Below are 22,255 nucleotides of genomic sequence, written 5' to 3'. Positions count from 1 at the left end.
TTGAGTGGGACTTCCTTCACTATAGACTCTAATACGGCAGGTATCACTGTCTTAGCTAAACCTGGTGCAGTTCCTACCGGCCAATATCCTTAATATAGATTTAAAAATTTTGGCTAGGATTTTGGCAGCTAGGTTGAATGGGATACTCCCTGGCTTGATCCATAATGACCAGGTGGGTTTTGTTCTGGGGCGCTTAGCGGCCGATAACATACGCAGAATTGTGGACATAATTGACCTCGTTCACCAGAATGGCACTCCCGCTGTTCTACTGGCCCTGGACGCTGAAAAGGCATTCAACCTGGTTCATTGGTCGTTTCTCTTCCAGACGTTACAAATTATAGGCTTTGGGAAGTCATTTTTAGGCTGGATGCAGAAGTTGTATGAACAACCTTTTGCCAGAGTTAAAGTAAATGGCATCTATGGGAACTCATTTGCAATTAGGCGGGGGACCAGACAAGGATGCCCATTATCCCCCCTATTATTTACCCTCTTTTTAGAGCCTTTTGCCATACGAATCAGGAGGGCGGTTAGCATATGTGGAGTAGTTACGGGTGATGCCCACTATAAAATTTCATTATTTGCGAATGATGTTATGCTCACTCTCACAGATCCTGATTCTTCATTGAAGGGAGTTGTAGAAGAACTGGGACGGTTTTCGGCCGTATCTGGTATGAAAGTCAATTTTGAGAAATCTGAAATTCTCAACCTGACACTATCCCCATCGGCGGTGCATGCTCTACGTCAGAGATTTCCATTTAAGTGGGTATGGGGGCTTTTCATCTTCAAATTTGGCTATAATTTTGACCAATTTTTTGGTTTCAATGCTGTACGCTTGTCATGCACGTGTCGCATTGATATTGTATTACCTTTGATTGTGTACGGTCTCGATGCGTGTAAATTTAGATTGCCAATAAAAATTGTTTACACGCAAAAAAAAAAGGTGGAAAGAAGGCAAAACGATTACAGGCATGGTTAAAAGGGGAGGTGAAAGAAGTTATTTTAGCCAAAAGATCTTCATTCAAAAATTGGAAGAAGGATCCAACAGAAGACAATAGGGATAATGCATAAACGTTGGCAAGTTAAATGTAAGACATTGATAAGACAGGCTAAAAGTGAATTTGAAAAGAAGTTGATCATAGAGGCAAAAACTCACAGTAAAAACTTTTAAAAATATATCCGAAGCAGAAAGCCTATGAGGGAGTCAGTTGGATCGTTAGATGATCGAGGGGTTAAAGGGGCACTTAGAGAAGATAAGGCCATCGCAGAAAGATTAAATGATTTCTTTGCTTCGGTGTTTACTGAAGAGGATGTTGGGGAGGTACCCGTAATGGAGAAGGTTTTCATGGGCAATGATTCAGATGAACTGAACCAAATCACGGTGAACCTAGAAGATGTGGTAGGCCTGATTGACAAACTGAAGAGTAGTAAATCACCTGGACTGGATGGTATAGTTCTGAAAGAACTAAAAAATGAAATTTCAGACCTATTAGTAAAAATTTGTAACCTATCATTAAAATCATCCATTGTACCTGAAGACTGGAGGATAGCAAATGTAACCCCAATATTTAAAAAGGGCTCCAGGGGCGATCCGGGAAACTACAGACCGGTTAGCCTGTCTTCAGTGCCAGGAAAAAATAGTGGAAAGTGTTCTAAACATCAAAATCACAGAACATATAGAAAGACATGGTTTAATGGAACAAAGTCAGCATGGCTTTACCCAAGGCAAGTCTTGCCTCACAAATCTGCTTCACTTTTTGAAGGAGTTAATAAACATGTGGATAAAGGTGAACCGGTAGATGTAGTATACTTGGATTTTCAGAAGGCGATTGACAAAGTTCCTCATGAGAGGCTTCTAGGAAAAGTAAAAAGTCATGGGATAGGTGGTGATGTCCTTTCGTGGATTACAAACTGGCTAAAAGACAGGAAACAGAGAGTAGGATTAAATGGACAATTTTCTCAGTGGAAGGGAGAGGACAGTGGAGTGCCTCAGGGATCTGTATTGGGACCCTTACTTTTCAATATATTTATAAATGATCTGGAAAGAAATACGATGAGTGAGATAATCACATTTGCAGATGACACAAAATTGTTCAGAGTAGTTAAATCACAAGCAGACTGTGATAAATTGCAGGAAGACCTTGTGAGACTGGAAAATTGGGCATCGAAATGGCAGATGAAATTTAATATGGATAAGTGCAAGGTGATGCATATAGGGAAAAATAACCCATGCTATAGTTACACAATGTTGGGTTCCATATTAGGTGCTACCACCCAAGAAAGAGATCTACGCCAAGAACTTTGTCCAAAAAAATTTAAGCAAAAGAACTTGGTTGTTCAAGCAAGCCTTTTCATGATAGCCTAACAACTTCACACCTCCTTCCCCTTGAAACCCCCCCTCCCTCCCTTCAGGCTTCCCCCCTATTAACCTTAGTACCTCTATAGCCAGGCTTAACAATCCTCTATTTCCCCATCACTTTATTCCCCGGTACCTCTCTGTTCATGCAATTCCCATAACCAGGTTCTTTTGCAATTTATCCCCCACTTCTCCACTTTGTACAAACTATCCCCAATATTCAGTTCCTTATTTGATCTATTGCAATAGCTATGCTGTATCATGCTAATCTTTCAATTTTGATTTATCGCATCTATTGTATATATATCTTGTAATACCCTCTCCTTTATTTACAGATTAATTTTGTAAAGCCGCTTACACCTCACTTTCGATTCCTTCTCCCCCTACTACTCCCCCCACCTACTTCCTGGTTTCTTTTATATATCATCTCCCCTCCCCTTGTAAAGCCCGTTACACTGCATTTTTGTTACATGGAAACCGATGTGATGTTCCCAACGAATGTTGGTCTATAAAAACGTTAAATAAATCTAGGCGTCATAGTAGATAACACGTTGAAATCGTCAGCTCAGTGTGCTGCAGCAGTCAAAAAAGCAAACAGAATGTTAAGAATTATTAGGAAGGGAATGGTTAATAGAACGGAAATTGTCATAATGCCTCTGTATCGCTCCATGGTGAGACCGCACCTTGAATACTGTGTACAATTCTGGTTGCCGCATCTCAAAAAAGATATAATTGTGATGGAGAAGGTACAGAGAAGGGCAACCAATATGATAAAGGGGATGGAACAGCTCCCCTATGAGGAAAGGCTGAAGAGGTTAGGGCTGTTCAGCTTGGAGAAGAGACGGCTGAGGGGGGATATGATAGAGGTCTTTAAGATCATGAGAGGTCTTGAACGAGTAGATGTGACTCGGTTATTTACACTTTCGAATAATAGAAGGACTAGGGGGCATTCCATGAAGTTAGCAAGTAACACATTTAAGACTAATCGGAGAAAGTTCTTTTTCACTCAACGCACAATAAAGCTCTGGAATTTGTTACCAGAGGATGTGGTTAGTGCAGTAGGTGTAGCTGGGTTCAAAAAAGGTTTGGATAAGTTCTTGGAAGAGAAGTCCATTAACTGCTATTAATCAATTTTACTTAGGGAATAGCCACTACTATTAATTGCATCTGTAGCGTGGGATCTTCTTAGTGTTTCTTCCATCGCAAATCCTCCCTCCCCCCCCTCCTCCCTTCCTATGATTACAAAGTGACTTACGGCCCAGCTCCATTATTGGTAGATTTTTTGTTAATACTGTTACCTACTAGGTATATACCAGTTTATGTATTTTAATTTTATTTATTTTTTATTTTATTTCCAATTTTATTTCTCATTTTTACCTTTGTAAACTGTTTTGACAAATAACTTTGTTTTGAAAAACGGTATATAAATACTTTTAAATAAATAAATAAATAAATTGCCAGGTTCTTGTGGCCTGGATTGGCCACTGTTGGAAACAGGATGCTGGGCTTGATGGACCCAGCATGGCCATTTCTTATGTTCTTAACTCAATGTAGCTTTGGAATTCGTTGCCGGAGTTGAATGCTATTAGTGTAATTGTGTTTAAAAAAACCCAACAAAAACCCAAAACGTTTTAGCAGTATGGAATCTCTCATAAGATTTTCCATAATGAGTTAGACCAAAGGTCCATCAAGCCCAGTATCCCATTTCCAACAGTGACCAATCCAGGATCCCAAAGTTTAATTCTTATATTCTGAGTCGGCTGAGTGTTTTTTCACAAATCTCACAGGACAGTTTTCAGTCTATTGTGAAACTACTTAACAGAAGTAGAGGCTTATAGTTGCTTCTTTCATGACTTTTGAGATTGCACAAGGTATTTGGTTAGAACACTATCATAAACTCTTCCTGCGTATGCAAATAATGTTTTTACTTCAGACATTTGTGACACTCGCTTAGCTTGTTACTGGAAATAGGCCTTTGTGTTAAGCTGCTGCACCTGGCCAGTTTTTAACTGTACAGCCCTGATTCCAAGTGGAGAATTAACTTGCGCAGTGAAACTGCATAATGCATATTTAGGGTCATATGATGAAATGATTTATGCTTGTATGATCAAATGAGCTAGCTGTTGGATATTTTTAGCTCTATCAGCAGCTCATTTTGTTTTCTGCCCATTGATATGACTTCAGACCAGGGGTTCTCAAATCTGCTCCTTCAGATTGGGTTTTCTGCATAACTGAAATATGTGAATGAATTTGGTTCTGGCAGCGGAGTGTGTAGAGATCTGAATATTAATTGTGCACATCCTGAAAGCCAGGTCTGTTTGGTAATTGAATACAGGAGTTGAGATCCCTTCTGAGCAGTATCTTGAGCTTGTGCTGGTGCTTTTATTTTCCAGTTTTTAAGTAAGCTTGAATTTTTTCTGAATACAGAAATATTGCAAGATAAGAAAATGCCATACTGGGTCAGACCAAGGGTCCATCAAGCCCAGCATCCTGTTTCCAACAGAGGCCAATCCAGGCCATAAGAACCTGGCAAGTACCCAAAACTAAGTCTATTCCATGTAACCATTGCTAATGGCAGTGGCTATTCTCTAAGTGAACTTAATAGCAGGTAATGGACTTCTCCTCCAAGAACTTATCCAATCCTTTTTTAAACACCGCTATACTAACTGCACTAACCACATCCTCTGGCAACAAATTCCAGAGTTTAATTGTGCGTTGAGTAAAAAAGAACTTTCTCCGATTAGTTTTAAATGTGCCCCATGCTAACTTCATGGAGTGCCCCCTAGTCTTTCTACTATCCGAAAGAGTAAATAACCGATTCACATCTACCCGTTCTAGATGACACTTTCGACTAAAAAATTTGACTGGTATTCCTGATGGCTTTTCTTGGCGATCCAATTAACCATTTTTTTTCCTAAAATATGCATTTAACTTTAGATGATTCCATCATCCATGATAGTTGCAAAAAATCCTTTGGCAGTATTAGAGAAATGCTGGCTAAAAGTTAGTTTGCTGATCGCAGTAGAGTGTGGCCAATGACTGAGAACAGCATAAAGACTGAAGTAAAAAGCAGGAATTGGGAAAAACAATCCTGCATCTACCACTGGGTGTAGGGCCTGAGTGGAGGACATGCTGCTGATATTGGGGGGCTTAACATGAGAAGGCACTGCTGATGAAAATGGGGCTTAGTTTGAGTGCCGTCACTGGCGGGGTTCTGGTCATGGAGCTCCTTGCAGTCTCTTGGCCTAATAGTAGAGTGCTTGGAGGGGAAGAGAAGAGAGGTGTGGGTGGGTCAGTAAAGGGTTTAGAGGGCATGGAGAAAGAGGGTCTGGAAGGAGTAGAGGAAGCAGGGAAAGATGGGACTAGATACTGGAAGGGAGGGGATATTGGGAGGAAGAAAGCAAAGAAAAGTAAAAATGGAACAAAAAAAAAAGATACATTATAAAAAGAAAAATGAAACCCCTAAAATAACAAGCAAAATAAGAGCAAGAAAGGAGATGGAAAAGGAGTTCCCTGGGTACTAAACATTTTTGGCTGTTGCCTAATTTTCTCGATTTTTTTTTTTTGATGGTGTAAGTCCAAATTGGCAACTAAAAATGAAGTCATGGAAGTCTGGAACATCAGATGAAACGGCTGAGGGGGGGATATGATAGAGGTCTTTAAGATCATGAGAGGTCTTGAACGAGTAGATGTGACTCGGTTATTTACACTTTCGAATAATAGAAGGACTAGGAGGCATTCCATGAAGTTAGCAAGTAGCACATTTAAGACTAATCGGAGAAAATTCTTTTTCACTCAATGCACAATAAAGCTCTGGAATTTGTTGCCAGAGGATGTGGTTAGTGCAGTTAGTGTAGCTGGGTCCAAAAAAGGTTTGGATAAGTTCTTGGAGGAGAAGTCCATTAACTGCTATTAATCAATTATTCTTAGGGAATAGCCACTGCTATTAATTGCATCAGTAGCATGGGATCTTCTTAGTGTTTGGGTAATTGCCAGGTTCTTGTGGCCTGGTTTGGTCTTTGTTGGAAACAGGATGCTGAGCTTGGTTTGACCCAGCATGGCAATTTATTATGTTCTTAAATGGCAACTGTGCTATGATGTAGAATTTTTTTTTGAACTATACATTTTCTGGAGGTGCGCTGTCTGAGGTTTTTCCCTTTTCCTTTGCTTCAAGCTAAAGTAAAATAGGCTTTGGGATTCACTTTTGATGATTTTTTTTATACATTACATATGTGAAAGAGTTTGATATGTAATGTTAGAAGGATAAATCGAGAAATATATTTTAAAATTATTTTAAAAAATACATTATATAAATATAAAAGAAAACAATTTGAACAAATTGTAACGAGTTATTAGGTTATTAGACTAATTACTAGGTATCCTTTATTTATGGACACTGTACTAAGTAACTGGACAACTATCTTTGAGTTCAAAAATGCACTTTATTTCTTATATATATTTAGCATTGTTAATATTTATTTCTACTTTAAACAGTTATACTGCTTATAGTAAATAATATAATTCTTTATTTATTACCAGTTAAACTATTATTTTTATTTATTTTTCACTATGTTTAATTATCATCCAGTTATACTGTTCCATATGTTCTACGGTTCCATGTAAAGCTCCGCTCTCTGTTGAGCAGTTCTTCATTTTATGTAAACCGGAGTGATTTGTAGTCCCTACAAGAACTTCGGTATATAAAAATAAAAAATAAATAAATAAATAAATAGGTGTTTTGAGTTGATAGGCAAATTAAATTGATTGGGCATGATTTGGAAAGGCACACACCTGTCTATATAATGTCCCAAAGGTAATCAAAGGTATGAAGGAGAGGCACAGAGCTGGGGAAGGTATAAAAAATTGCTGCAGCATTAATGGTCCAGAAGAACACAGACTTCCTCCATTCTTACAGAGCCACCAGGGCTCTTCCTAGAGCTGTCTACCTGCCCAATCTGAGCATTCGGGGGAGAAGGACCTTGGTCAGGAAGGTGACCAAGTATCCAATGGTCACTCTGACAGAGCTCCAGAGTTCTCCTGTGGAGATGGGAGAACCTTCCAGAAGGACAACTATCTCTGCAGCCTTCATGGTAGAGTGGCCATATGGAAGCCAGCCCTCAATACAGGTACATGACAGCCCACTTACAGTTTGCCAAAAGGCATTTAAGGGACTCTCGGACCATGAGAAATGAGATTCTCTGGCCTGATGAAACCAAGATTGAATGCTTTGGCCTAAATGTCAAGCACCGTGTCTGGTGGAGATCAGGCGATGCTCATCACCTAGCAAATACCATCCCTACAGTGAAGCATGGTGGTGGGGGCGGCATCATGCTGTGGGGATGTTTTCCAGCTGCAGGACCTGGGAGACTAGTCAGTATCGAGGGAAAGATGAACAGAGCAATCCTTGATGAAAACCTGCTCCAGTGCACGCTCAGACTGGGGCACAATGCATCTTCCAACAGGACACTGACCCGAAGCTCACAGCCAAGACCATGCAGGAGTAGCTTTGTCACAAGTCTTTGAGAGTCCTTGAGTGGCCCAGCCAGAGCCTGGACTTGAACCCGATTTGAAGATCTCTGGAGAGACCTGAAAATAGCTGCGCATCGACGCTCCCTATCCAACCTGACAGAGCCTGAGAGGATCTGCAGAGAAGAATGGGAGAAAATCCTCAAATCCCAGACTTGAGGCTGTAATCACTGCAAAAGATGCCTCAACAAAGTACAGAGTGAAAGGTCTGAATATGTAGTGAGATATGTATGTCTGTGTGTGTGTGGTTTGTTTTTTTTTACTAATTTACTCAAATTTCTACAAACCTGATTCTGCTTTGTATTGTACATAGATTGAGAAGGGAAAACGTGCACATTATCCATTTTAGAATAAAGCTGTAACGTAACAAAATGTGGAAAAAGTGACGGAGTCTGAATACTTTCTAAATTCACTGTATATAGACATGGTTTATTGGGACATAGCAAGCATGGATTTACCCAAGGGAAGTCTTGTCTCTCAAATTGCTGCTTTTTTAAGGAGTCGGATGTGGATAAAGGTGAGCCGGTAGATTAGTGTAGCTTGATTTTCAGAAAATGTTTGGCAACGTTCCGTATGAGAGATTCCTAAGAAAATTAAGAAGTCATGGGATAGGAGGCGATGTCCTTTCGTGGATTGCAAACTGGTTAAAAGACAGGAAACAGAGAGTAGGATTAAATGGTCAATTTTCTCAGTGGAAAAGGGTAAACAGTGGAGTGCCTCAGGGATCTGTACTTGGACCAGTGCTTTTCAATATATTTCTAAATGATCTGGAAAGGGAAACGATAAGTGAGGTGATAAGATTTGCGGATGACACAAAATTATTCAGAGTAGTTAAGTCACAAGTGGATTGTGATAAATCGCAGGAAGATCTTGTGAGACTGGAAAATTGGCAAACAAATGGCAGATGAAATTTAATGTGGATAAGTGCAAGGTGTTGCACATAGGGAAAAGTAATCCATGTTAGGTTTCATATTAGAAAAACAATCTAGGTGTCATAGTGGACAATACATTGGCTCAGTGTGCTGCAGCAGTCAAAGCAAACAGAATGTTAGGAATTATTAGGAAAGAAATGTTTAAAAAAAACAGTGTGTGTCATAGTACCTCTGTATTGCTCCATGGTGAGACCGCACCTTGAGTACTGTGTGTAATTCTGGTTGCCGTATCTCAAAAACAGATATAGGTGCTCTGGAAAAAGATTCAGAGAAGGGCTACCAAAATGATAAAGGGGATGGAACAGCTCCCCTATGAGGAAAGACTAAAGAGATTGGATCTGTTCAGCTTGGAGAAAAGATGGATGAGGGGGGATATGATAGATGTTATAAAATCATGAAAGGACTAGAACAGGTAAATGTGAATCTGTTATTTAACATAGAAACATAGAAATGACGGCAGAAGAAGACCGAATGGCCCATCCAGTCTGCCCAGCAAGCCTCACACATTTTTTCTCTCATACTTATCTGTTTCTCTTAGCTCCTTGTTCTATTCCCCTTCCACCCCCACCATTAATGTAGAGAGCAGTGATGGAGCTGCATCCAAGTAAAATATCTAGCTTGATTAGTTAGGGGTAGTATGGGCAGTAACCGCCGCGATAAGCAAGCTACACCCATGCTTATTTGTTTTACCCATACTATGTTGTACAGCCCTTGTTGGTTTTTTTTTTCTTCTCCCCTGCCGTTAAAGCAGAGAGCCATGCTGGATATGCATTGAAAGTGAAGTATCAGGCACATTTGGTTTGGGGTAGTAACCGCCGTAACAAGCCAGCTACTCCTCGCTTTGTGATTGCGAATCCTTTTTTTCTTCACCCCTGTCGTTGAAGCTATGCAGGATATGCGTGAAGCATCAGTTTTTTGTTTTTGTTTTTTTTTTCCCCTGCTGTTGAAGCAGAGAGCTATGCTGGAAATGCATGATGTATCAGTCTTTCTCCCATGCCGATGAAGCAGAGAACCATGCTGGATATGCATGGAAAGTGAAGTATCAGGCACATTTGGTTTGGGGTAGTAACCGCCGTAACAAGCCAGCTACTCCCCGCTTTTTGAGTGCGAACCCTTTTTCTTCTCCCTTGCCGTTGTAGCAGAGAGCTCTGCTGGATGTGTGAAGTATCAGTTATTCTTCTCCCCTGTCATTGAAGCAGAGAGCTATGCTGTATATGCAATGAAAGTGAAGTATCAGGCATATTTGGTTTGGGGTAGTAACCGCCGTAACAAGCCAGCTACTCCCCTCTTTGTGAGTGCAAATCCTTTTTTCCATTACCTCTTGCTGTTGAAGCTTAGAGCGATGTAGGAGACACAGTAAGCATGTGTATGTTTATTTAATAAGGGTATTGTGTCAATAGCCATCATTCTGGCGAGTCACCCACTCTTCATTGGTGGCCTCTTGACTTTATGGATCCGCAGTGTTTATCCCACGCCCCTTTGAAGTCTTTCACAGTTCTGGTCTTCACCACTTCCTCCGGAAGGGCATTCCAGGCATCCACCACCCTCTCCGTGAAGAAATACTTCCTGACATTGGTTCTGAATCTTCCTCCCTGGAGCCTCAAATCGTGACCCCTGGTTCTGCTGATTATTTTCCTACGGAAGAGGTTTGTCGTTGTTTTTGGATCATTAAAACCTTTCAAGTATCTGAAAGTCTGTATCATATCACCTCTGCTCCTCCTTTCCTCCAGGGTGTACATATTTAGATTCTTCAATCTCTCCTCGTACGTCATCCGATGAAGATCCTCCACCTTCCTGGTCGCCCTTCTCTGTACCGCTTCCATCTTGTCTTTGTCTTTTTGTAGATACGGTCTCCAGAACTGAACACAGTACTCCAGGTGAGGCCTCACCAAGGACCTGTACAAGGGAATAATCACTTCCCTTTTCTTACTCGATATTCCTCTCTCTATGCAGCCCAGCATTCTTCTGGCTTTTGCTATCGCCCTTTCAGATTATACAAGGACTCAGGGGGCACTCGATGACGTTAGTAAGTAGCACACTTAAAACAAATCTGAAAAATATTTTTCACTCAATGCACAATTAAGCTCTGGAATATGTTGCCAGAGGATGTGGTTAGTGCAGTTAGTGTAGCTGTGTTTAAAAATGGCTTGGATAAGTTTCTGGAGGAGAAGTCCATTACCTGCTATTAATAGGGAATAGCCACTGCTTGTTGCCAACATTCGTAGCATGGGATCTATTTAATGTTTGGGTAATTGCCAGGTATTTGTAATCTGGATTGGCCACTGTTGGAAAAAGGATGCTGGGCTTGATGGACCCTCGGTCTGGCCCAGTAAGGCAACTCCTTTATATTCTTATGTATTTTGTTACAGCTGTGCTTCCTGTTTGTAAAAAAAAAAAAAAAAGGGTGATAACTTCTTTATTGCACATAAATGTGAAAAAAATAAGCCCTTCCTAAGATAAAGATGTGTGGAGAGGGGAGGTGGGTCGGTCTCTAGGTTTAAAACAAAAAAGGAAAACCCAATGGGACATTTTTATTTATTTATTTAAAATGTTTTCTGTACCGTCGTTAAGTTATCTACCATCACAACGGTTCACAGACAGGCACATAGAGCAGTATCAATGTTGTGTAATACTTTCCATCAAAGTGCCAAGGTGGTTTCGGTTACATAGTTTCAAAAGTACAGATTGCTTGGTAAATGTCATGAATCTTGACCATTTATCCATGCAATAGATTAACTTATATGTATAGTACTTTCACTGTATATTTAATCCAACACTAACTGTGAGGTGATAAAATAATAACATAATTATGGGCTGTGTGTTGATGTTCCGCTGCCTGCTTTGTTTAGTTGACCAATTCTTTGTTCTCTTTATAAAGCGCTTGTTTGAAAAGCCAGGTTTTTAAACTTTTTTAAAGAGTTTGAAATGTCTCTGTAATCTGGTGTTCCGTAGTATGGGTCCCGCTTAGGATACTGCCCGCTCTCTAACCTGAGTCAGTCTTGCTGTCCTAACAGAAGGGACGGTTAGGAGAACTTTATCGGCCGATCTAAGATTTCTCTGTGGGACGTGAACACGCAGCGCTGTGTTCAGCCACTCGGCTTTTTTTGTCATTAATTAATTAGTGTGTTGTGCATAGTGTTTTGTATTGTACCCTCTGTTCTGTGGGTAGCCAGTGTAATCCTGCTAGTGGCCACTACTGATCCCTTATCAATGTCCGGGGGGTGCTGGTTTAGCTGTTGCACAGGTTCAGGAGAAAGGTGAAGAGGTTTGAGTTCTGTGTGATTGGCTGGGGATCCTTCAGGGCAGGTTTGGGAGCCACTGGGCTAAGTGCAAGAATCTGAGTTAAAATCCTATTTAACTATCTGTCTTGCTGTCCCTGCACCCCCTTGTCATCTCAATGTGCCTTATTGTATTCTGATGATAGAAAAAGGCCAACTGGCCCATCCAGTTATTCCGCTTTACATTGCCAGCTGCTAGCAGCAGAAGCTTGACTGCTTGTAGGATATTTCTCCTTATCCAAGTCAGTTTTATTGTCTTCCTCTTCGGTTCTTCACTCGCCTGTGCAGCTGGGTACATAAATTTCCACCCTCAAGGCCTTCAGTCCAAGCAGCCACCAAAACCAGTGAGGGTACTGCCCAGCATTCAGCTGCCCAGGTCCCTGTGGTGGTGTGGGGGCAGCCCTTGGCTTCAGGGGGGATGCTGGAGGACACACAAACTGCTCTGGACAAAATAACTCCTTTATTATTTGCAAAAGAAAACAGCAGACGTCTGCTTATGTCAGCAGTTTTTGTCTCAAAGGTTAGGATTTTCAGACCTGTAAGGTTTTAGTATAGTGTCTGATGCTGCTTCCTCCTGTCAGACCTTCCTGTTCCTCATGCATTCCCACTCTGCGTGGGTTTTTAATGAGGACAGGATCAGATGACTTCACAGTCCCCTTGGCCTTTGCCATATAGTACCCAGCACAAACTTAGTTGGTTTTTGGGGAGTCCTGGTCTACTGATACCAACGCAGCTCCCCCCATGGCCCGGTGTCACCAGGTTTACTCGGCTTTTCAGCCACCTTCTTACATATTGATTGGAGCATGTGCAGGTTCTGTTACAGGTACTAGTCTTCCTCCGTGCTGATCTGCTGTCAGGCTAGAGAAGAAAGCGTTATACCAGGGGCCTGCACACAGACAGGGTGACCCTCTCTGCTCAGCCGCTATGGGATGAGGTCTGATAGGATTTCTCTTCTGCTGTGATGCTCAATTCAACATTTTAGATTTTTTCCCACTTCCTACCACCAAATTTTGTCAAGCGAGACAAGTCTCCGAAACCATCCAGTCATCTCCTCATTGCAGTATGGATTTCCCCAGTGCAGCCGTCCTGCCACTATTTGGATTGTAATCATTGCTCTGTGCAAGTTACCCTAGGGTGGCAGGGGTGTGCAAATGGAGGGGGGGGCATGCTCTCCCATGGGGCCGCGAATGTCATACCGAGGGGGAAGGTGCATGTGACCGCTGATGGATCCGATCCCAGTGGTGGCCGAAAAACAGAGAAAACTTTGTGCAACTGCCAGTGAGAGAATGAGTGTCTGCCTTGGAGTGTGTGTGTGTGTGTGTGTGTGTGAGAGAGAATGGGTGCCTGCCTGTGGGTGAGAAAATGGGTGCCTACCTGGTGGTCTGTAGGGGTGAGATCCTGTGTGTGTGTATGAGGGAATCTGGGGGAATAAGAGCTTTTGTGTGCATGGGGGGGGTGGAGAGGGACTTAGAGCCTGTGTATGAGAGTGTTTGGGTATGTATGATAAAATGTATATACTTGAGAGAGAATGAACATGCGAGTATGTGTTACTCCTGGGGGAATTCTGTGCAGAAAAACTGAAAATTCTGTAAAATTCTGCAAACTTTATGTTGGTCAAAATAACACAATTTACATGACAGTCTAAGTAATTACATTTTAAATTATTACAGAAAAAAGTTATTACTTAGTTGCAGAATTTTAAATATTTTGAGCAGAATTTCCCTAGAAATTCACTGTAAGAGTGTCCCTTCCACACACACAGCCCCTCATACAGGCTCCCTCACTCTCTCGCCCACACACACATCCCCTCTCTTGCATACACACCCACACAAGCTCCTTTTCTCTTTCATACATACATCCTCACACAGGCTACCTATGTCTCTCTCTCACGCACCCCTTCACACAGGCTGTCTCACACATACACAATCCCTTCACACAGGCAAGCAGCCTCACATACACACGATCCCTTTTTCATACACACCAGCTCCCAATCTCTCACAGACATACACACTCCTTTACAATCTCCTCATATAGGCTGACACCCATAATCAAGCATTCCCCACCCACACTGTCTTACCTCCCATGCTCTCTCTCACCCTCCTGCTCTTTCACCCTCCCCACCCCCCCTCTTACCAATCATCCTCTCTCTCACCCTCCCCTCTCTCACATACACATTCTCTCTCACTGGCATCCCTCCCCCTCCATGCTCTCTCTCACACCATCCTGCTCTCTCACCCTCCCCTCTCTGACACACATTCTCTCTCCCCGGCATGCCGCGGGACTCACTTCGCGGTGAAGATGAAGGCCTGGTGCGCTGTGCGCAGCGAAAAGGGAAGGTCCCCATGTGCTGCGGGACGCGCTCCGTTCGCGGCATGCCAGGGTCTCCTCTGCTATTTTCTGCGCAGAATTTGGCAATTCTGTGCGGGGGGGGGGGGGGGGGGGGAATTCTGCGCAAATTTTGTGCTCCGCAGTAGTGAAGAATTCCCCCAGGAGTAAATCATGGAGTTGTCGTCACCTGATTAAATGTAGGCCTAACAAGTTGATCAACATTTTGGGCCTTATTAACAACTTAAGAAAAGTAATAATGAATCAAATGGAAAGGTATCTAAACGTTTGCACATGCCATATGTACTGTATTATTATTTTAATTCTGTGAAAAAAAACTTTAGTTAGGTATTATGTATTAAGAACATGCCATACTGGGTCAGACCAAGGGTCCATCAAGCCCAGCATCCTGTTTCCAACAGTGGCCAATCCAGGCCATAAGAACCTGGCAAGTTCAGAATGATTTCCTGTTTAACTTTGTATTTATTTATTTTTATTTATTTTAAAATACATTTTGCTTGCACTCATAACCAAAAGTTTGAGGTGAGTTCTAAGAAGAAAAGCATACATAATTCTAAAAACAGATACACTATAATGCAATAAACTAGTATAGAATGTATGGACAACAATGAAATTGAGCATTTCTCATATATCGCCCTTTCGCCGCTCCTGAACTGACCCAGCCGGCCCCGCGCGATCGGCGCAGACCCATCATGGTCAGGGAGACTGCCCCCGATCCACCAGCGGTGGTCCAGCACCTGCTCACGTTGCCCCCCCCACTCTGCCGGAAGACTCGCCCACCGATGACTTTGCTGATGCCGCCTACCGTAGAAGGGAACTTTAAAAACAGGAACAGGTTTTTGGCGCCGCACGCCAGGCGTCGTGCGCCGAAGGAGCTCAACAAAGGGGCCTGCCCCTTAGTGCACCCCTTTGTGCCCCATCTTTGTGCCCCTTCTACAATTTACCATCCGACCTTCTCAAAATTCCAGGAATCCTACACAAAACCTCCCCACACACAAGGACTTCCTCCACGCACTCACAACAACCCGTAATCTCCCCTTTACCTCAGCAGTGTGTACCTAATTCCTACCACAGTACCTCACAAATAAACAAACACCAACATGGAAAAGAAACACCCAATTCCCAAACTAAAACACACCAACAATCTTAACAGAAATCACACAAATCTCACTACTCACCCACGACCCTTTGTCTCTATCCCTATCTCCCCCAGTACCCACTGGACTGCCCTCACGGTCTTCACACTGTTCTTAATCAGTGCCCAGTCCATCACAAAAAAAAATCCTTATTCTCAACTATCTGTTATTAGACTACCACCCAGATATCTTCTGCATCACTGAATCCTGACTCAAAAGCTCTGGCACAGTCCTCCTTAACCAACTCCCGAAATCTATCTACAACATCTATTCCATACCCAGTGTCCTCTTCCTAGCACTAAAAAAATTCAAATTTACAACCCACCTGCTCAACCTCCCCCCCCCCTTGAAACAAACCTATTCAAATCAAAAAACCTTCAAATCCTACTGCTCTACGCCCCCCCAGTACTACTATAACGCAACCTTTCTCCACTAATTGAAGCCATATCAACCAACATTAACATGGAACATCCCCGCAATCATCTTGGATGATTTCAGTCTCCACATTGACATAATTCCACCCTCGCCGACCTCCTCATTGACACCATGTCAGCGATCGGCTTCAAGCAAATAATCAACACCCCAACCCAGAAGTCTGGTCACACCCTAGACCTAATATTCATCAACGAAAAAATCTCAATGGACATCCCACCCACAGCTACCACCATCCCCTAGTCCGATCACACACTCGTTCATACCAAACTCCAATGGAACCATCCACATACGGAGACAATCACCACCAACAAATACTTTGAGTTCAACAAGCCCTGCTCCCGCGACGACCTCACTGAAATACTTCCCGATACCTTATAATCCCTAGACAAGAATGACGCCAATTCCGTAACAAACTCATGAATCTCCATCAACTCGGAAGTAGCCAAGATCAAATGCGCAACCAAAAGAAAAGAAATTAAATCATCCAGCAATCACAAAGCCCCCTGGTATACCCCCGAGCTAAGAAACATAAAACGCCTACTCAGACAGGCTGAGAAAAAATGGAGAAGATCGCAAACACCTGACCTAAAAGACAAATACAGAACATTACTGTACATATACAAAACTGACATCAACAAAGCAAAGCGTGAATTTAACGCAAAGAAAATCCATGCCTATCAATATAATCCCAGAACCCTATTCATCTATATCACAGACCTAACCAACCCAAATCATAACTCAGCCACAAACGACAATCCGAACAATACCTGCGAAGAACTGGCACAATATTTCAATTCCAAAATTTCCACACTAATTGCAAAGATCCCTCCCGTCAACACAGACTCCCAAAAATCACCAGTCATACCCAATGCCACATGGCCTCAATTTGAACTTATTGCATCCACAGATGTTGAAACCATCATCCATAAAACAAACCCTGCTGCCCAACCCCTCGACCCCATTCCCATCAAAACTCCTTAAACTAGTCCCCAACATTATTGCCAGACCCATTGCAGACATCATTAACTTATCCCTTGAACAAGGCATCTTCCCAGACAAACTTAAATGTGCAGTCATCAAGCCAATTCTAAAAAAAACCCCATCTCGATAAATCAGATCCAGCAAACTTCAGACCCATTTCCAACCTCCCTTTCATAGCCAAGATTTTAGAAAAAACTGTCAACAACCAACTCTCGGAACATTTAGAAAACCAAAACATACTACTTCCAGCCCAACAGGGTTTCAGAAAATTATTCAGTACGGAAACACTATTACTTACCCTCACTGACACAATCCTACGAGGACTCGACAGTGGTCAATCCTACCTGCTGATTCTCCTAGACATTTCCGCAGCATTCGATACCATCAACCACAAAATATTGCTAATCCAACTGAAAGAAATTGGACTATGCGACGCCACACTCAAATGGTTTAACTCGTACCTGACAGGCAGAGCTTACACAGTAAGAATAAACACAACACAATCATCCCAAATACCCCTCCCACATGGCATTCCACAAGGCTCATCCCTTTCATCCACCTTTTTCATCATATACCTACTCCCCCTATGTAAATTTCTATTCAAGTTGGGCCTTTCTTGTTACGTCTATGCAGATGACGTACAAATCCTTCTCCCCCTAAAAAAAAACCCTTGAGAACACACTAAAAATCTGGGATAACCATCTAGCTAAAATAACACAGCTACTCTCACAACTCTCCCTCTCCCTCAACCACAACAAAACTGAAATCTTATACATAACTAGCAGTTCCACCACACCCCTCTCCCTCAAATAGTACAGGAACCCACTTGGAGAAACTGATAATCCCCACAGTAAAAAGACCTTGGCGTCGTACCAGACACCGAACTCAGCCTCAAAAAAACACATTAGCGCTACAAGAAAAGATGGATTTTTCAAACTCCAGATCCTAAGACGACTCAAACCGCTTCTCTACTCCCAGGACTATCGAACCATCATTACTCTTCTCAAAGCTCGACTACTGCAACTCCCTCCTCGGCTTTCCTGCTCCACCCTCAGACCCATGCAGCTACTTCAAAACACAGCCGCAAGGTCTCACAAAAAGCAAAAGATCTGACCACATCACGTCCATCCTTAAGGACCTCCACTGGCTAACCATCACCTTCAGAATTCAATATAAAACCCTAACACTCATCCACAAAAAAACTGAACAACGACAAAATGGACTGGCTAAATACATCCCTCCACTTCTACATCCCCCAAAGGAAACTCCGGTCCACCAACTCCAGCCGCCTCCCAGTCCCCTCCCCCAAAACAGTACACCTGTCCTCAATTCGGGAACGCGCCCTAACAGTGGCAGGACCCATCCCTCTGGAACAACCTCTCATCTCAACTCCGAACCGAACCCTCGACCCAAATATTAAAAAAAAATCTGAAAATATGGCTCTTTCAAAAAGCCTTTCCTCCCGATACCTAATCCCTACTCATCCTCTGCCCACTGGAACAGCTGTCCATTCCCAGTCCTGCCAAAAATTCACTACCTGGATATTTGCCGATAGCTACAAATTCCCAAGTGCGTAAGATACTTCCATAAGTGTACAACCTCCCCCACAATTTAAGTACAGTAAGTAATTTATTATGTAAATCTATGTTTATATGTAGGTTCCTCAGTTACGCTTTCTATTTATAGATACACCTTTGTTTTTTTCATTGTCTTTTCTATGTTTTAAGTTTATGTAAGAAAGTTCTTAAGTTACTTGTAAGAAATAAGAAACGTCTTATTTGCCGTAACAGTTTACTGTAAACCGATGTGATATCTCGATCAAATATTGGATAGAAAAATAAATAAAATAAATATCAAATGAGTGACCCTGCACCAAACGCCTGTGTATACAAGCATGTTATAAGCTCTCTTAAAGGTTTTCAAACAGAGTAACAGCTGCATCTGTTCAGGTAGGAAGTTCCATAGAACGGGTCTTGATACAGAAAAAGCTCTCTCTCTCGTCAGATCTAGATGAGCACACTTTGCTGATGGAATTTCTAACAAATTCTTATTAGCAGACTGCAAGTTGTGGGAAGAAGCATAAATAGGCAAGGCTATGCTGGCCCGTAGTGCTGAATTATGTAGCACTTAGAAAATCAAGATCATTAGTTTACGCTGTATTCAATTGTACTTGAAACAATGAACCCACTATTTGTGGATACATCTGAAAAATCAATAATACCAAAAAAACTTACCTAAAAATACTACACTTATTAATAAATCAACTACTAGATCTGAGAACCAATGGAAACAGATTGTGACAGTATTTCATATAGCAGTGAATCAGCCCAGCAATATAATCATAGTATAAGCAGTTCCTTTTCATCTAGCTTTCTGATATTGTCCTGCATAGGAGGTTCATGAGCAAATTGGAAATAGGCCACAGGATGATGAAATGGATCAGAAATTGGCTGACTGACAGATGAATATGAGTAGTCGTAAATGGGACCTACTCTGAGGAGAGAAGAGCAATAAGTGGAGTACCTCAGGGATTGGTTCTGGGACCAGTTCGGTTCAATATCAATCTTCAAAGTTCCATCTTTGAAAGTTTGTCAAAACATGGATCTTCAGACAAACCTTCAAAGATGGAATTGGCTAACCACTCATAACATCCATCACCTAACCACAGTCAATTTTATAACCACAATATCAAGAATATCATCATAGAAGTCATTTTAAACCATTAATGTACCGTCAGGACAATACTATACACCTTCTCTCAAGCTCATAATAATCATTTTTTTCATAGATTCATCTACCTTCAATACTCGCCACCTTACGCTATATCATAATCCGGACTATACTCCATGCCCTTATCCTCATCACTTAAAATAGTTGATAAATTATCCAAGTTGCATTTTGATGTTGATTTTTGACTTGTTTGTCTCTTGTTTTTTTTTTTTTTTTAATCTCGTTTGATGTCAGTTGTTTTCCTGTTTGATGTCAGTTGCTCCCAAATGTATTAAGTTGTTGTATCTGTAAACCGGAATGAAGGCAGCCAGCTAAATTCCGGTATATAAAAGCTTTTAAATAAATAAATATCTTCATGAGGGATATTGCGGAAGGATTTGCAGATGACACGAAGATCTGCAACGGAGTAGACGCACCTGAAGGAAAATGAAAAGCAATGGAAGGAAAGTTGAGGAGCGGTCAAAGGTTTGGCAGTTGGGATTCAGTGGCAAGAAGTGCAGCCATGCATTTGGGGTGAAGAAATTTGAAGGAGCCGTTGTGATGGGGGCACAGAGGGACAAAGAGGCTTCTGTGTGATAGTGTCTGATGATCTCAAGGCGGCAAAGCGATGTGACAGTCGGTGGCTGAGGCCAGTGACCAGCAGGAAAAAAAAGACATGAAGCCCCCTGTGCACAATGTCAGGAAGTAAGACAGGGTGGTGGATGCATGGAATGCCTCCCAGAAGAGATGGTGATAGAATTCAAAGGAGTGTGGGGCAAATCCAGAGAATTCCTACTGGCTAAATGATGGAGATGAAGAAAAGGGTAACCTGCGCAGAGCGGCAATTGCCCTAAGAATAAATAAATTTAAAAAAAAAAAGGATTGCTGGGCAGACTGGATGGACCACTTTGGGCTTTCTCTGCCAACACTTACTATGTTATTTGAAAACAAAAAAAATGATCTTTAATGTGATTTAAACATCATCTGACACAGCGCTGTGTTTCGAAGATTCTTTGCTTCAGGGAAATTTAACAGTGCCCACCTAGGCAATCGATTGCACAAGGACACTATATCTGTATCTATCTATATATTGTGGAAAAGGAACTGCTTAGACCTTATGATTTATATTGCTGGGCGGTTGCACTGTGGCAACATTTTATATAGCAGTGAGCGTCCCTGTATGATGGTCTTTTTCACATTAATTCCCAGGTCTGTTAATTTATTATTAAGTGTATTTTCAGGTGGATTTTTTGGTAATGGTGATGTTTAACTTTGCAGAGTTTGTCAGCTTCCTTTCATTTAGAGATTCATTGAAACATACAGTTGGACCAGGGGTGCCTTAACTTTTGCTTGCAGCTATTCTGTTGAGCATTATGGAATGCATACTGCGTGAGGTATGATAAACTATCCAGGCAGTGAGGGGTAGAAATACCTATGTATATACTGTATGTATGTATATTTTCCCTAGTGCTTCAGTGAGTTACAGTAAAAATATCAAGGAAAAACACATGCAGTATGCTATAATATAGCATGACCAGTCCACTATAATATAGCATGACCAGTCCACTATAAAATCCAATATTCCAATTTAATTACCATCAGCATCCCCCCTCAATAGCTCAGCTTGCTACCTACAATCAATAAACATTCAGTATTCAAAAGCTAAATTAAAAAGGCAGGATTTTCTTTGCTTCCAAAACTTCAAATAACTCCCTTCTTCTCGAGTTTCTAATGGAAAGAAATTCCAAGGATTTGGTGCACAAAAGCTAAAAGTAGCCTGCTATGTAGTTGGAAGAAGTCCCAGCCAAAGGAGTTGCCTACAACTGCTGGGAAGAAGAAAAAGACAGGCTCAGCTTATGTCAGGTTAAAGCATCAGCTTGGGTCGAGTCCATGCAAAACACTTAAATATGAGCATTTGAAGTAGTGTACTTGTATTTCGGTAAGACCTTTGACACTGTTCCACATAAGTGACTTATAACCTGAGTCTCCTTGGTGTGGGCTCTAAAGTAACTCATTAGGTTAGAAACTGAGTGGGAAGCAACAAAGGTTAATGCAAGTGGAGCTCCCTCTGAGGAAAAGGTTGCTACTAGTAGTGTGCTGCAAAGATTGATCCTTGGACCTGTTGTTTTCGACATTTTGAAGACTTTCGAGAGAGGTTTATCTGTTTTTGGATGGTACCGAAATCTGTAACAAGGTAGGCATTCAGGAAGGTATAGAAAGCATGAGGAAGAGATCTACCAAAGCTTGAGAAGTGGTCTAGAATCTGGTAGCTAAGATTTAATGCTAAAAAATGCAGAATCATGTATTTGGGCTCTGAAAACCCAAGGGACTGCTGCAGAGCAGGATCTAGTAGTGATTGTATCTAATGATCTCAAAGTGGCCAAACAGATAAGTTAACAGTAAAAGCCAGGAAGAAGCTTGAGTGCATAGGGAGAGGAATAGGTGATATTGCCCCTGTATAAATCTCTAATGAGACTTCAGTTGGAATATTGTGTACAGTTCTGGCGACTGAACCATCAAAAGGATATAAACAGAATGGAGTCAGCCCAAAAGGTGATA

At 41.8% G+C, this 22,255-nt stretch overlaps 1 protein-coding gene across 3 annotated transcripts in view; it reads left to right on the top strand.

Annotated features, from left to right (window-relative positions):
- The window catches only part of IGF2R (insulin like growth factor 2 receptor), a 315,579-nt gene that overhangs the window by 12,677 nt on the left and 280,647 nt on the right, over nucleotides 1-22,255 (top strand). Inside the window, exon 1 of one of the 3 annotated variants that reach the window (XM_029596696.1) lies at nucleotides 21,756-21,890. The exons of the other annotated variants lie outside the window; for them this stretch is intronic. Coding sequence (XP_029452556.1) covers nucleotides 21,868-21,890 — 23 coding nt within the window. The 5' untranslated portion in view covers nucleotides 21,756-21,867. Of the gene's footprint in view, nucleotides 1-21,755; nucleotides 21,891-22,255 lie in introns of those variants that run through there. 3 annotated transcript variants of the gene reach the window in all.

Source organism: Rhinatrema bivittatum, chromosome 3, assembly GCF_901001135.1.
Source record: "Rhinatrema bivittatum chromosome 3, aRhiBiv1.1, whole genome shotgun sequence".
In the NCBI taxonomy this organism is placed as follows: Eukaryota; Metazoa; Chordata; class Amphibia; order Gymnophiona; family Rhinatrematidae; genus Rhinatrema; species Rhinatrema bivittatum.
This window is presented reverse-complemented; position numbering and strand designations above follow the sequence as displayed.